Source organism: Musa acuminata, chromosome BXJ1-5 (assembly GCF_036884655.1).
Source record: "Musa acuminata AAA Group cultivar baxijiao chromosome BXJ1-5, Cavendish_Baxijiao_AAA, whole genome shotgun sequence".
NCBI lineage: Eukaryota > Viridiplantae > Streptophyta > Magnoliopsida > Zingiberales > Musaceae > Musa > Musa acuminata.
In genome coordinates, this window is record NC_088331.1 from 41,520,794 (window position 1) to 41,536,758 (window position 15,965).

The 15,965-nt window shown below is 36.8% G+C and overlaps 2 protein-coding genes across 8 annotated transcripts; one reads left to right on the forward strand and one right to left on the reverse strand.

Moving 5' to 3' along the window:
* Positions 1-363: 363 nt before the first annotated feature.
* LOC135584535 (uncharacterized) lies at positions 364-8,449 on the forward strand. Of its 6 annotated transcripts, none has more exons than XM_018826588.2 (9): positions 364-791; positions 906-1,154; positions 1,629-1,800; positions 2,220-2,284; positions 5,217-6,696; positions 6,799-6,858; positions 6,966-7,108; positions 7,196-7,364; positions 7,461-8,449. In XM_018826588.2, the coding sequence occupies exons 3-9, from the start codon at positions 1,680-1,682 to the stop codon at positions 8,036-8,038; spliced, it is 2,616 nt and encodes an 871-aa protein (XP_018682133.2). In that variant the 5' UTR covers positions 364-791; positions 906-1,154; positions 1,629-1,679; the 3' UTR covers positions 8,039-8,449. The 6 variants fall into 6 exon arrangements, with proteins under 6 accessions (XP_018682133.2, XP_065040172.1, XP_065040168.1 ...); XM_065184100.1 differs by having other exon boundaries at positions 5,234-6,696; XM_065184096.1 differs by having other exon boundaries at positions 1,643-1,800.
* Positions 8,450-11,309: 2,860 nt separating this feature from the next.
* On the reverse strand, positions 11,310-15,213 carry LOC103985659 (rop guanine nucleotide exchange factor 3). Of its 2 annotated transcripts, none has more exons than XM_009403424.3 (8): positions 14,852-15,213; positions 13,966-14,317; positions 13,769-13,885; positions 13,506-13,660; positions 13,343-13,417; positions 12,878-13,165; positions 11,856-12,191; positions 11,310-11,669 (listed from the first exon to the last, which is right to left on the reverse strand). In XM_009403424.3, the coding sequence occupies exons 2-8, from the start codon at positions 14,282-14,284 to the stop codon at positions 11,511-11,513; spliced, it is 1,449 nt and encodes a 482-aa protein (XP_009401699.1). In that variant the 5' UTR covers positions 14,285-14,317; positions 14,852-15,213; the 3' UTR covers positions 11,310-11,510. The 2 variants fall into 2 exon arrangements, with proteins under 2 accessions (XP_009401699.1, XP_009401700.1); XM_009403425.3 differs by lacking the exon at positions 14,852-15,213 and adding an exon at positions 14,556-14,825.
* Positions 15,214-15,965: the final 752 nt, after the last annotated feature.

Genomic DNA, 15,965 nt, shown 5'->3' on the forward strand with positions numbered 1-15,965 from the left:
TAGACAAGTTCGTGGAGAAAAAGAAAACGTCTAACTCAATAGAAATGATAATAATACTAATCTAACTCTAAATATATTCATCGTAGAGAAAATGAGATTAATTATATTTTATCTTTTATAATTAGATATGAGATAATAAATTGAAACGAGGCAGAGTCAATACGTGCTCAATAGTAAATCTTATGATATTTTTATCTATAAAGCCGATAGTATTAAGAAAAATAAAATAAAATATTTTATTTTTATAAATATAAAGATCTTAATATAATTTTTAAAAATAATTAATTAAAAAAAATAATATTTAATTAGCCCATTAAAAAGGAACGGAAACGGGAATGATGGTGGATGCTTTGCCACCTTTTCGTCGACCCGGACGATTCCTCCAATGAGAGAAACGTTTTCCGCTTTTCTTTCCTTGTATCTTCCCAGAACGCTCCGCCACCCGTCCTCCCACGCTTCTTATGGCGGTGCCGCGGGTCGCCATGAAGTGTTGGCCGTGAAGCACTTGTTTAGGTTCTTTACACTTTCCTCGTCATCTCGATTGTAGAGGAATCGCGGAAGAAGCACAAGGATGACGCTTTTATCAGCTACAGAGCTGGAAAGAGGCGAAGTTTGATCCTCGTTCGTGTATTCTTTAACTTGGGTTTTTTGAGCCGGGAAAAGATGGCAACTTTGCCTGCTTTCAACCTATCCCATGTTAAAATTTCTTGAATTTGACCAGTTGGAGGAGAAAAGAAACTTTGTTCCAACAATTTACATATGTCGTTCTCTGACGTAGAGATTCACTTTGGGTTAGATTGGATCTCTAGTACAATATGCAGTTTTCTTTTCTGTAAAAGCTCCAAACTGAAATTTGTTTCAACTGGAAATAACCTGATTGAGGTTTCAATTGCTTTACTTTACAGTTTTGGCTCACGGGTCCTTTCCAGAATAAAAGGAATTTGGCTTACAGGGCTGACATGTGGAGCTTGGCACGTCGGTAGGGCAAGATCTTATTCCTTTCTTCAACAGGAGAACTAAAACAGATCATATTCGACAACTCTGGAAGTTCTGAAGGGGTGAAATTTAGAAACTGGAAATTGTGAGCTTTCATCTCCTTTCAGACTTGCCATCCTGACAGTTCTGCCCAATTTGGAGTTGGTGCTTAATTTGAGGTACTTTTTCTTTTAATTATAGCAATTGTGTTAGTTTGTGTTTTTTGATGAGTTATAACACTAGTCTAAGATTGGAAGCTCATCTCAGAATGAAGGTTATGTAGTATAACCAGCTTTTGTCATTAACTATCAAAAGGAATGCATGGTTTGTATTCACTGAATAGAACATTATGAACATTCCAAATACTTCTTCAAGATAGCAGTATTGACTCACAAAGATGTGAAAATTCTTTGGTTTTCTCATATTAGGAGAACGCTTGCTAATATTTTCAGTTATTAGGTTAGTAAATATAGGTTCACCTTGTTATTTCTGAAAGTCAATAATATTTTGACTCTTGACCTGACATGAGCTTTGAGTCCATCAATATTTTTTTCGAACTAATGGTTGCTTCATATGCATTTATTTCACTAATTTCTTTGTTGCAAAATCTGTTCAATCTCATTCTTTTATTTCTTTCTGACTCATTCATTTAGTTCCTCAATGTTAGAGGGCCATCTTCTTTGAGCAAAATCAGGACTTCAATTATGACAAAAACATCCTATAGAAGACAATCACAATCTCGAAGGGACAATGTTGGATGTATGTGGGGTTTGATAGCTCAAAAGTTCCTTTCAGATAAGAAACATGGGAACATCAGAAATGCTGGTAATAATTTTCTTCTTAAGACAGCTTTGTTAACAGAATATGTTATTTTCTAAGCTCTCAAGAATCTTCGAAAGTTCGAATTATATACTGTTTATTAGTTAGTCAATGCCTTGTAATAATTTATCTGAATTCTTTTCTTGTTTTGGTAGTGCAACAATGCTTGCATTTACAAATAATTGCTCTATGTTGTGCCTCTAGAAAAGGTTCTGACTCACCATGTGATAAATTTTAAGTTCTCAGGGACACAGGCTCTGTTACTGTTACATGATTCTACATTGTTGAGCAATAATAAAAATTAAGGTCTCCACTCATATATATTTATTTGTACAAGATGCAGATAAAATTGTTTGATTTCCAATGGTGACATTATTATATTATTAAAATTTAGGAAGTTATAACTGTTATTTTATCTTGTGCAGGCAGTGGATATTCGAAAATCAAACTTGATTCACTTAGAAATTTCCAGAATAGACACAAAGGCAGTGTAAGTTCAGTAAATTTGTCATTCTATAGAAATTGTGGACGGCACTTATCTTTAAACTAAGCTTACTTCGTGATACTTTTCTGACAATTTATAATTTATTTATTGTTTTGTCATACAAAATCCAGGGGATGTTACAAATTCTGTAGGGTAATTTTTGTCTATAATTAAGGTCTGAAAATTGAAGCAATATTACTTAGTCAGGTATAGGTGTTCAATTCAGTGTATAGCTAGATACAATTCACTTTAATAAGATTGGGCAATAATGTTTGTGCTACAACCTTCTATCCTTTCTCTTATTGAGGGAACCTTTCAATCCTTTTACTTTGATGCTTTACCTAGCACAATTTGTACTAAGCCAAATCAAGGATTGGGTTGGAAGAAGTTGTAGAACTATATTTGGAACAGAAAATGACTACAAATGGAGACTAAATGCATGCTCTCCGATGGATTTTAAGAGACTTTCTGTGTATGACTTCATTGTTACCCATATTTGTATATTAGATCTGCTTGCTGACAAAACGAGAATCAGTCTGTCCTAATTGCATTGGTGATCCCTTCATTTGTCATTTTAATTCTGTTCGGTTTGTTTGCTTTTGTTTGATCTCTTGTTAGCCTGCTAGCAAAGGCTCACTCACATAAGGACATTATTTGTCACAAACTTAAGCCATCAAATCTTCATGTCCTTCATGTATATACTAGTTGTTTACCATCCCCAACTTCTTCATGTTGGACCGTCAACTCACTCACAAATTGGTATTTAGCAACTTCCCTTGTGCAATTGTAAGAACTTGATCACAACATTTAAATGCATCCAAAGATAGTGACCAGTGCATCAGGAATTTGATCATGGTTCCCTATGTGAGCATTCCATGTGATTGCTCAGACCACCTTGAAGTTTTCATTAACCACATAGCACATGCTATCAATTCTATTATGCAAACTTGGAAGTTAGTTATCATACTTTCTTATTGGTTTTTGCTCTAAATACATGGGATAGAAGGTAGCAGCTGTTGTGTCAGAAAACCAGTTTTATATCATTTGTCTTAATTATGGGACTCCGCCACAACTTGTCCAAATCAAACCATGTTCTCTGATACAATATGGTGAGGGGATGGATCAGGCTCTTAGCTGCCTGCTACCAAAGGGTCGATGTGGGACTGTCACTTACCAAGTACCGAATAAGTTGGGACAAGATACAATTAGAAGTTTTCAGTCTTTTAGCTTGATGAAAAGAAGGCAATTGCCTACGTCAGCCATCAATTTCATTTTAATATCTTTATATGACATTTTCTTGAACCACATAACCAAGAGATTCTTATCATTTTATCGGTGTGACTTTTTCTGGTGTTGTAATATCCAAGTTATGATTACATCATGTATCACAAAAAGATGATATTTAAGGTAAGGTATGCAATACTGTACCGTACCGGTGTTTCGAGGTTGGCTCGGTACGGTACGGTATCGACATACCGAGCGGTACACCAGAGCGTACCAAACGGTACACCAGGGCTTACCGAGCAATTTCCTCTTACTGTAGCATTGTAGCACTATTACAGGCCCGTCCGGTAGCGGGCGGTCCGCGTACCGGTATGCCGTCGGACCGGTACGTACTGCCCGTATCGGGCGGTACCGTTCGAAATTGCATACTAACTTTAAGGAATTGTCCCACAGCAGAAGATTCTCCTCTTCCAATCAAGAAACTCGTTAAGGATTTTTTTTTTTCTTTAGATAATATAACATTCCATGCCAATTACTACTAAGATATGTTAAATATCCTTATTGTTCATTTTTTTCCATCATTTTTCACTTGTTTATTTTGATTTGACATCATACAAGATACTGCAGTTGATCGGGTCTAGTTTTTCCTACCACATATCATGGTTCGCATTACCAATCTGTATCGGTGTACCGACCAGCTGTTGGTATGGTATGTACCGAGTTATACCCAGCATACTGACATATGGTACATTGGGATGTATCGATGTACCGCCCATATCAATCTTCTATCAAACCGGTATGTACTATCCATACTGAGTGGTATGCTTCGAAACGTCAAACCTTGCAACATAAAACCTTTTAGCTTCCCTTTCATATCTTTTTAAGTTAATAATTAATCATATATTAAAATTTTCATTAGTTATGACATCTATTAGATACTCCATGAGCGATTAAATAAATGATGTTTTACTAAATCTGGTTGTCTATAAGGAATATATAAAAACTTTCTAAATATGTCTAATCAGTTATCTTTTTCATTTTAATAGGAACTGCAAAGCGTATCTAGTGGTTAAATTCTCAAAATACATTTTTGTTGACATATTCTGGAAAATTTTGGGAAAATAATAGACTAATAATCTCATGAAGTATGTATATACTCGTAAAGATGATGACAAGGAGAAATCATTTAAATAGCACCAAAAATGGAATCTGAATGACATATTTTGGAAAAACTTGGTGAAAAGCTAGATTTAGGAAATTTCCGAAGAAGGTACTTTCAGTTCATAAAGGAGCTGGCAATTGCTTGAGCCTTGAAGCATAAAAATAATGTTGATCTCACCAATTTGAATCAACCTAATGAGATTAATATTCTTTATTCAATCTCTTCATTGTTTATAAAACTTTACAATATTTCCCTTTGTACTTAAAAATATACTAGAAATCATTGGAAAGCAAATGAAGAATCTCTTATGAAGCTCAATGTGTTGTTTCTATAAGACCTTCTCCAGAAAATGAGACATTAATCTCGTTAAGTTTCTACAACAAACCTTTTGAGTATCGACTGCCAAGAATCTTTGCAAGTAATTGTGATAAAAACTTGGAGAAATGAATTTTTTGAGTACTGGATGCTACATTATTTTTTTCAAGATTTCAAATGTTAATTTTAGAGAAACCAAGATTGAAGACAATTATCCATGAAACCAATATTTTTCAGCTTGTTGATGAAATCAGAGAAGATCAGGTTGATTTGGGTAAAATGAGTGTGAAAGTACATATGGAGGAAGAGATGTTTCAACGTCCCGAAAAGAAGATTACAAATGAAGAAGCACAAAGAGTAACATCTAAATTGCAAAATAAGTTCCATCCTGAGAAATATTATAAGAGAAGCGAGAAATTGAAGGTAATTTCAGATGCTCAGATGAACAATCTGGCTGATTCTCCTGGCTTTGTTGGTCATCAGTCTGATAGTATGGATCTAACTGAAAAATCTTTGCTCAACTTTGACCTTGCTTCATTTTTGATAGAGTTATACAGTTATACATGTCAAGAAATTCATGCAGAATCGAAAAAAAAGTTTTACTTTCTTCCTGCCTCAGGAAGTATTGGTCAAAAGATTGATAGCCATCTTGATGAACTTGATGATCATCTTGATCAAAAGATCTCTTTCTTTCAAAAGACACTAGCAGATGTTGCGCAGGCCATTATAAGTCAGAAGTCAATGGTTGAAAACCAACTTGATGGACGATGCATTATCCATTCCAAAGAATTCATCAATGCATTATACACCTTGAATTCAGATAAGGAGTTGTTTCTGAAGCTTCTTGAAGATCCAGAATCACTTTTGCTTAAACATATACAATGTCTTCACATTACTCAGGTAGGGAAAGTATCCAAACTGGAATCAGATAAATGTTTAGAGAATGTTCAGTCATCAGGGGAACAGGATCATAGTAAAGGGAAATGCGAAGAATCAAACAGAAATCAATTGTTCCACAAACAGAAAAAATACAGTTTTTCCTGGAAGAAAGTCAAGTCAATGGGAACATCCAATGAAAGTCCAAGTTCCAATGGTTTAAACAGAATTGTTGATCTGAAGCCATATGCAGTACGAAATCAAAATTGTTCTGTTATAAGTACAAGCACTTCAACTCAATCTCATGATGTTCAAATGCATGATAAAGACAGATTTCATTTTTCCCTTCAAGAAATCAAAAGAAGACTCCGGCGTATAATTGGTGAGAGCAAAAAATCACGACACATAATATCCATGGATGGTATTCTTCACAAAATTCCTGTTGCTACATGTAAAATGATGAATAGTGAAACAACGATATCGGGCTCAGCAAGCAGTTCTTCTTTTGATATTACAAAGCTATCTGGATGTTATTCCATTGACAAGAGAAAAGATGAGAAAAACAATTCAGAACAATGTAAAGTTAAAATCAACAGTTGTGTTTCTTCCTCGAGATCACAGTCTTTGATATATGAAGAAGCCAAGAAGCATCTTGCTGAGATGCTAGACACCAAAGTAGACAGTTTGCCTAAGGTCCAAGTTTTAGAATCTTTGGAGAGAGTACTTTCTCTCTCAAGATTCAATGAATTATGTCCTATATCCAATCCTCAAAGAGACAATGAGCTCACTATGCCACCTGAGGAGACAGGAGATTCCTCCTTACAACACTTGAAGCAAGAAGGTGCTGCCAATACTTTAGGCCAGTCAAGAGCAAAGTTGGATTTTTCATCTTGCTCTCTGAGCATACCAACTGATGTTTTACAGTTCATTGTCTTAAATACAGATCTCATTGATACCAATATGCAGGACATATCATACATTGGAGAAGACTTGAACAACAAAGGTAGTTTTCCTGGAAAGCTTTTCCATATATTTAAATGAGAACCACTGAGGATAGGTTTTGTGCAATTTTATAATATGAAATTTATTGTTTATCAAATTGCTTTACAGGAAGCAGAGAGATCCTGGGAGCAGCTGCTACCAAGAGCATTGCGAACATTAAGCAGATGGATGTACCATTGGAGACAAATGAGCCAATTGTTGTAAGTAAAATATGTGAAGAAGAAGAAGAGTCTTATACATTACAAGAAATGGTAAGCAAGGAGTTTAATAAAATACATTATAACACCACCTTCAATTAAAAATGTTGATTCTTTAAAATTATACCATCATTTTACTAGGGTTCATCTGAAGAGAGGTCACTAACCCTGCCAAGTTCCTTTGTTGGAGAAAATTCATCAGATTCTGAAAGCACCACTGAAAAACCAGATCAACTAAATTCAGTATCCATTCTTGACACATTCTTGTCGGAAGATATTACCAGCCCCGAGTCCTCTAAACTAGAACACTGTATGATCTGACAGATATTGAGAAGTATTAAGATATTTGTTCACACATCTTTGGTTTATCCTTTTGGATTAACTTGAATTTCTTGCCCATCTGCAGATGTCATGCAAAAACAAAATCGACGAATTAGTTATGAAGACAGTGACAATTATTTGAGAATTATAACCTTGCCAGATGTGAAGGACAGAGATCGTCTTCATGTCAATCAAGCTATGTATGATTATATAAGAGTTATCTTGGGAGCCTCAGGCCTGATGAACGAACTCTTAGAGAGATGGGATGTAACAGACCATTTACTCGAACCATCTTTGTTTGATGGAGTGGAGATCTTTTCTTTCTTCCCGCAAGACAATTCTAAGCTTCTCTTTGATTGCATCAATGAAGTCCTTGTCGAGATACAAGAGAAGTTTTCAAGTTATACCCCAGGGCTATCTTTTATCAAGCGAAATTTTCTGCTTGCTCCTCTGGGGGAAAGCTTAATTCAAGAAGTTTATAAGGGTGTTGATCGGCATCTTCATTTGCAGTTCCTGAACACATTAGATCAAATAATAAATAAAGATTTGGAGCATAGAAGTTGGATGAACCTCCAATCTGAAACCAAGAACATGACGTGTGAGATATGCGATTCCATCTTAGATGATCTAATCGAAGAAACTGTTTACGACATGTGGTTTTGAACTCCAGGTTCTTTGGGCATTTCATCTTTTTATAGTACACACAAATGTATGCAGTTAAAGTTGTTACTGGAATCTGATTGGAAGACCTCTAGGATCTCTAGCAAAGATTGGGGTGTTTTCCACCCATGTCAGTTAGAGGTTCACACATAGCGACCTCATAGTTATTTGTACTTCTAGGTTCTTCTTTTAATGCAGATTGTTGTGAAGATTGAAAGGAGTTGAAGTGTCTGTAATTACTTTTGTAAGTAATACCATTGGCAATAATCTGGAAATACCTGGAGTTGGAGTTACTACCTAAGATTTCCTCCAAGAACACCAGTGCCAGCTGTATATTGGTTTAGAAACATACATTTATCACAAATTATGAGTTGATATGTGCTTTTTGTTTTGGAAAGGATCACAAATTGAAAAGCACTGGTGTAAAATTTGTGCCTGGATCAGATGTGCTCTCTTTATATTCTTTCTTCACAACTCTTGCATCATTCTTAATATTCTTTCTTTCTGACTAATTATACCTCTTTTAAAAGCCTGTGTTTTTATACTATGGGAATTAGTCAGTTGCCATAATTATACCTCTTTTTCTTTGTTTCATCTAAGTACTTGCAAAGTTATCATATTTTCTGTGGTCGCGTTTATCACCCACCATCAGATAATGCATCAATGAACAATTACTCCCAATTAACACCAGATTATTGCTAGCTAAGATGCAAATGATAGTATAATTCTTGTATCCTTCCACCTCCAGGCACAGATGTTTGGTGTGGGTTGCCTCCATGCAGATGTTCTTGGCACCACTGTACCTCCAAGTGCAAACACTAAAAGGCATTGCCTGATAGGGCTGCCCCTGTACAACCAACTGTATTAACGTCTCTAATGGCCTCTTAATATTAGGGCCATTAGAACAGAACACCTTACATTATATCACTTCACCAAGATGTCTTCCTGCAACCACAAGCTCAGATCTTCTCCTTCACTTGCTTGCCTACAAAGAGACGCAGGTACTGCTGGATTCCAAGTTTCAGTGCCTGAAATTAAAAGACAAAGTAAGATACAAGGCCTCCAAGTACCACTAGTCAGTAGAAAGGTTTAACAGCTAATATAAGTTGGACATTCTAAGAGGTAAATTTACCACTGTATGATGCATTCAGATGTTTTGGTACATCCAATTCAAGGCTATGGAATGTGATGTTTTCTGCATTGCCGTAAAATCCCATGCAACTCGTGGGGCTTGGAAAAGAGGGCAAACTTCCACTCCATGAAAGTTCATCCACCATGAAATCTTCCTCGAGCTTCAAAATAATATCATTAATGGAAATATAGATCAATTTAAAGAACTTACAAATGAGAAGTACAATATAACCAGTTCCATTATTTGCTAATCATTGAAACAAATCACTTTCAGCAAATTTCCCCAGCTAAGCCCACAACCCCTAAAAATGTTGTTTGTTTTATGTGAATAATCCTCGCAATTGTTTTTAATTATTTTCTTTTTCGATTTTTTATTTCTAAAGTTTCTTAATTATTAGGTGACCATGAACAGAAATTGAAAACACCTCGTTTCTGTATTTGACAACAATGCCAAACTACACTCGAAAAGGATGGCGTCTCTTCGGAAAACATAAAAACACTTTTGAAGTCGATATATTGAATTCGTTTTCCGTCGAGTTAAGGGTTTCTGAGATGCTGAAGTTTTGGCTCTGGTTCTTTGGGTTGATCCCCCGCGCAATGGCGAATAGGAAAAGGGATTCTTGTTCTAAACCGGGTGAGGCTCTTGTTCTATTCGTCGTTGTCCTTAGCTTTCCTGTTATTGAATATTTTCGACGCTGAGCTGGGTTTTATGCACCGGAATTGGAGGTTAATTGAAGTGATTGTTTAAGCTGGTTTGTGTTCTGGGCCTTCTGGTTGATGTGCTTAGTGTGGAATTTAGATGTTGTTTTCTCTGGGAATTCGTTTCGCATCGGTTTGTTTGTAGTCTGAGATTTTCCTGGAGCAAAGCGACCTCCTTTCTTGAGTTGGACTGCATTTTGTGTTGTTTGTCTTGTTTTGTTAGTTTTCTTGAGCTGAATAGGCACCAATTTCCTTTTTTATGCGTCATGGGCTGGCAATCAATCAAGAAAAGAGTCAAAAGAAAACACTAAGCAGCAAATGCGTTCAATGTCCCGGGATTCATTCAGTCTCTGAAATTGCCACCCCTGCATGTGGTTGTGACCCTCATTCTGATAGGAGCACCCTCTGATTTATGTTGACCTAAAACAGACCTCAACAAACGTAAATTAACATATTCATTGTGTGGAAGAGAGTTATGCTGCATCACTGGCTGCCACATTCATTTGCTCCGCAAATATTGCAGGCATGCACACTGGACAAAAAGCTCTTTGCTTTAAGGCACACTTATGGTCGTATGCCTGCTTATGTCATGCACGCTGGAGAATGACATGTTTTGGAAGGAGCAGTTTCCTTCGGATCTTACATCCATTTTTTGTAGTGACCTTAATAAGTCCTTTTGTAGACTTTTGAAATCCTAATATAGTTTTCTCTTTCTGAAAAAAAAGGATTTTGTTCCTAATTTTGGTTACTAAAATTATGCTTAATGTTCTTTTTTTTTTTAGAAAAAGAAAGAGCACTAATCATTAACCATCAAAAAGAGAAATTACAACAGAAGTAGAGAGAGAATTAGAGTCCTGAGCTCTTTAAAAATGGCAGAAATAGTGAGTCCTGTTCAGGTTAGCAAGAAGATGAGCTTCAGAGTTGAGAGCCCACTAGGGATGTTTGAGATTGAAGATACCCGAGGTTTGTTGTATTGAATATCTAAGGCCATTGTGCAGTTCAATTTGTTGCCTTTTTCCGAATGTAGAAACTTTGTCCAAATACATTTTATAGCTAGGGCCATTTCTGCAGTTATATTAAGATAAATGTTTTGTATGTCTGTGTGGAACTTATTAGTAATAGTGGTGTGATAGTTTCGAACATATTAGTATCCATTTTCAGCAAGTTTTAAAATGGGAATCTTGATTTGTGGTTAATTTAGGCAATTTACATGCAATTTAATGAAAGAGGCCACATTGTCCCCTGAATCGCTATGATTATTTTTGGTTTTTGGTTCATGTTTGATTATTTTCCTTTAAATGGATAACTTTAATAGTCATAAATGAATCAGGAGTATGATTTTTATAATTTTGAACCTTAGTTCCCAGAACTAAAATTCATACTCCAGTTCAATGTGCTTCCATTGTGTTTGCAACCAGAGACATGCTGTACAAGACACATAAAGTGAGATACATTTTAATCCTACTTGGATACTGAATTTAGTCATAGGATACAAATCTTCAAAATGAAAATAATAGTTCTTTGAATGTTGTCAGTCAGACAACAAATGATTATACCATTACAAGTTATGGTGTTTCAGGGTCAAAGAAATCCTTTACTTCTATGGTCAGTACTACATCTATGAAGTCAACGAATAGCCAAAGTATTAAAGAAGACTCTCTTTTTGACTTCGTTGTTGAGTTGCTCTTAACCGTTTTCTAACAGATGCATCCACAAAAAGAACGTCATCGATCCATGCAACAATGTTGAATGCTAAACCTTCCAGTACCCTTGAGTAACTCTCAAGAATTGCTTGTCCAACATCCTGCAAGAAAAGCAAAACATAGTAATCTTAATGCTTATTGTGCACAATATATTTGGGTTGATGATTATGAGTTAAGTTATATATAAGATGATGCTAGCCACATTTTGTACCAACAGCTACTATGATACTGATGCGAACTGTGAACATTATTAGGTGCAATAAATTTGATGAGCCTCAAGTCCTTACCTTATTGTACTGGATTTTGCTGGTATCTAGAGTTGTCTGTGACAGGCCAGGGTATCTTTGTTTCAAACATAGCAGGAGAGTCTCTGCTTTAGATGCAAGTATCTGATTTTTGTTTTCATCAGCCACCAGATCCTTGACCATATCCCATGATGACTTGGAAGTATGCATGCTTGCCTTTCGCCACCATACATGCATTGAAGCCTCCACACGGTCTGCTATCTCAAGTGCATCATGTTCTGAAGATATATTGAGGCCATCAAGAAGATGATCTGGAGAGAAGGGCTCTATTGTTGACATGTAGCGGTAGATTGAATCTCCTACACCTAATCTGCCACTCTGAAGAATGAAAACCAGATATCCATCAGCATTAACTGACGAACCAAACTTTGGTCTTACTGCCTATTCAGGTGCATGTTTCATCTCCATCACAATCTGTCAAGAGGGTCTATTTTTCTTGAATCTTAATAAGGAAACATGAAAGAGATATTTGTTTCTGTGACTTTCTTTTAATCTTTGTTTCATGCAGGGAGGGGATCTTTCTTCCAGCACATAATGGTAATGAGTTTAGCAGGTGTTGAGACTCTACATCTTCATGATACAAATCTACTTAATATCTCTTAGATGCAGAGGTGATTTTGCTAATTTGAAAGGAAACATGAAAGAAATGTGTTTCTGTGACTTTCTTCTAATCTTTGTTTACGTGCAGGGAGGGGATCTTTCTTCCAGTACTTAATGGTAACAAGGTTAGCAGGTGTTAAGACTCTACATCTTCATAATACAATCCAGTTAATATTTCTTAGATGCAGATGTGAATTTGCAAATTTGAAACGAAACATGAAAGAAATATGTGTTTCTGTGACTTTCTTCGAATCTTTGTTTTTGTGCAGGTAGGGAATCTTTCTTCCAGCGCTTAATGGTAATAAGGTTAGCAGGTGTTGGAGACTCTACATCTTCACAATAGAATCCACTTAGTACTTCTTAGATGCAGATGTGAATTTGCAAATTTGAAAGGATCACCTTACCTTTGGAAGGGATGCCATGTATGACTCTGGGACTTCCATTTCAGCTAGTATGCTATTGTTGATGGCCATGGCTGCTTTGTGGATTTGATTTGCACAATCACGCCTTTTCTGCAATGCCCTCTGTGCTTCCTCGGACAGGCCAGAGTCAGGAACACATGGGACAGGCAGCCACCATTTTTCATCTTTTCTTTGAACTACCCGACGGAAGGACCTTGAGGAGGCACTTGGTGATTGTTTGCCTTCTTCAACATACCAGAATTCTGTTTTCTTAAAGCTGTTCAGTATGTCCTGCATGATCATACCAGCTTTCAATAAGCTAATCTCTCGCATTCTTCCTCTTAGTCTTATGTTGTCTGAATTTCTATCCATGTTTTAAGGTTTCTGTTTTCAGTGATTGAAGCTTCTCATGTTAATTGATTCCTTGTTGATAAATATCAAAAACCAAAATTGGTGACAGAAACTTACAAGAAGCATGGCATCTAGCTTTTCAAGTGCAGGAAGGTTCAAGTAGATATCTGATCTTGGTCTTGTTGCCATGATCTGGAAAGGTAAGAAAATTATATCAGAAATAAAGCCAAATTAGCAGTGAAAATTGATAACTGATCTGCTTATGGTAAATGATCCTCACATCAAGAGTAGTCCCATCTGGCAAGGTTTGAGAAGAAGGAAAAAATTCAACTATGTAATCACAGACCGACAAAAGGCAATCCATCTCTCTCCTCCACATGTTCTTCTTTTCAGGTGACACAGGCTCTAATTTATAGAAGTGGCCAAATACAGTAGCTGTGATATGAGGAAATGCTAAATTAGAAAGCTGCAGATAAGATCTTTATCTGTAGGCTCAGAGACAACAGAGAAGAAGATTTGACACTGCAGTGAGTAAATCATTACCATAGAGGTTGGTAATGGCATTTGAAAGTGCTACAGCTGAACAAACTCCTTTGCCACCTCCTGACATGTCTTCACCCAACAACAGCTTTGAGAACTTCTCCTTCATCATCTCAAGCTCTGGTGGTAACAGAAAAATCAGAACAAGGTATGGCATGGAACGGTTGCTACTTCTAATTCATGGTATATGGTACACTTACCTGAAAGTGATATATCTTGAGATCCTGGTTTCCAGTCGAGCATATCATCAGTCTTCTTTCTTCCATGTTTGCTTAAATCAGGTGATGCCCGTCCGACAAGCTTAGAGATTGGCCATCCAACCGGAGGGGGATCATATGGGCTGCTGTTCTCATCGTTGACCTCAGAGTAGGTTGAGACTGTGGAGATTGTGCGGCTGTAGTCGATCGAATTGCATCCAGGGGTGGAGCATCCCATATCTGTGTTTGATCTTGTCAACCGATCTGAGGAGGGATGGAAATCCAGCTCCGAGTTATCATCAGACACTGAGGAACTATCCATGGAGAGAATTCCAGTGACTCCAATTTGCCAAACCTGCAATCAAAGTACAAGATATGGTGGTAATAAAAGGAAAATAGCTCTCGGTATTTAGTGTTTGGTTGTTTATGATGGTCCATATTTGAAACAACAGGTAATGCTAAAGATCTTGGAAAACTGTTCTCTTGTAATCAACAAAGAAAAGAACAAACTCATTTGTAGGGAGTTTAGATGAAAATGATCTATGCAGTGTTGTGCAGACTGACAAATCCTAGAAGAAACAGATTGAACTCACCAAGCTATTCTTGCAAGGCCTTGCTCATGAGAACCAGGAATCCACCACACTGATTGGAACCAGTTACATAAAAGCTAGATAACACAACAGGTTGAGAAGCAGCACTGCTGCTTCTGCTGTGGTAAGTGGCTTGCTTTTGTTTTCTATATCTTAGAGCAGATTCATAGAACTCAGTTTGCTAATTTCGAAGGCAAAGGCTAACATGATGCTTCTGCTGCTTCTTTTCAGGACACAAAAAGTAACAGGCATGGCAATCGAAAAAAGCATGCCGTTGGGGAAAAGGAATTATCACTTACCTTTCTTTTGTTATTTGAAATCCAGAATTCTGTGCTTTGCAATCAGTTTGAAGCCTTTCCCTCGCATAAACTTTTGGTGCTTGCAAGCTCTTCTCCACAGTATGTAGCTCTTTTTCTTTACAGAGGAGATGGATTGCTAAGATTCTATGGAAATCTTGGATTCAAATGACAGAAAGTGGATGACAGGAGGTGATAGCCTGTTGGCAAATCCTTCAGAATGGCACTTAGTGGAAGGATGTGTTTGCACAGGGTGGTGTCATGATATAAGAGCTAGAGGAGGACCACCTCTTATCTTGATGGAAGAATGTGGCTCGAAGGACTCGATATTCTGGAAATTACATGTTGTAAATTGACAAATCAGTTGATTGATGGCTTCTACACTACCTAGTCAAGGGATGTATTTGCACAGGGTGGTGTCATGATATAAGAGCTAGAGGAGGACCAACTCTTATCTTGATGGAAGAATGAGGCTCGAAGGACTTAATATTCTGGAAATTACATGGTTTTATATTGACAAATCAGTTGATTAATGGCTTCTGTACCTTCAAAGTTAATTGACCAAAATGGAGAAAACAAGAAGTTGATTTGTAGGAAGAACCCTGTACTTAATATGCCTCTAGAGGTCTTCTAAGTCAGTAAGTAGACCGTCACTTTTGGTGAATCTTCAAAAAGATCACGAACTAGGCTTATGTATGAGTGTTTGATTTGGTGGTCTGCTGCTTCTCTGTTATCATTTTACTGGGTCCCTCCCATCTATGGTCATGATAAGAGGTGACGAAAAGTCTCAAAATGCTTTTTCCAGGCCAGGCCAGGCCACAGCTTTCTTGAATCTTGTGTTGGTTCATCCACAGAAGACTTGGAATGTTGGTTACAAAATAATTTTCTTTTCCTGGGGAAACATTCCTGCAACGTCGTGTTCACATATTTATTTAGCATGTCACACCTCAGATTGAGTGGCTTCAATCATACTTTTGCATAAACAATTCCATCAGTCAAAGGATGAACTCTCAGAGGAATAAAATATATGAATCTTGGAGTAGTGATCAATTTGTGGCTTCCCACGATCTCTTCTCCTTCGATATTCTCTGTATTTGGTGGGTAGACAAGCCAAGCA

Bases quoted from the DNA above. Each gene is read 5' to 3' on its own strand.
- LOC135584535 (XM_018826588.2), top strand. From the start codon at position 1,680: ATGACAAAAACATCCTATAGAAGACAATCACAATCTCGAAGGGACAAT. The intron at 2,285-5,216 runs GTAAGTTCAGTA...AATATTTTTCAG, and splicing joins AGAATAGACACAAAGGCAGT to CTTGTTGATGAAATCAGAGA. The intron at 7,109-7,195 runs GTAAGCAAGGAG...TCATTTTACTAG, and splicing joins CTTATACATTACAAGAAATG to GGTTCATCTGAAGAGAGGTC.
- LOC103985659 (XM_009403424.3), bottom strand. From the start codon at position 14,284: ATGGATAGTTCCTCAGTGTCTGATGATAACTCGGAGCTGGATTTCCAT. The intron at 13,886-13,965 runs GTAAGTGTACCA...TGTTACCACCAG, and splicing joins TCAAGATATATCACTTTCAG to AGCTTGAGATGATGAAGGAG. The intron at 13,661-13,768 runs GTAATGATTTAC...CTCATATCACAG, and splicing joins TGCCATTACCAACCTCTATG to CTACTGTATTTGGCCACTTC.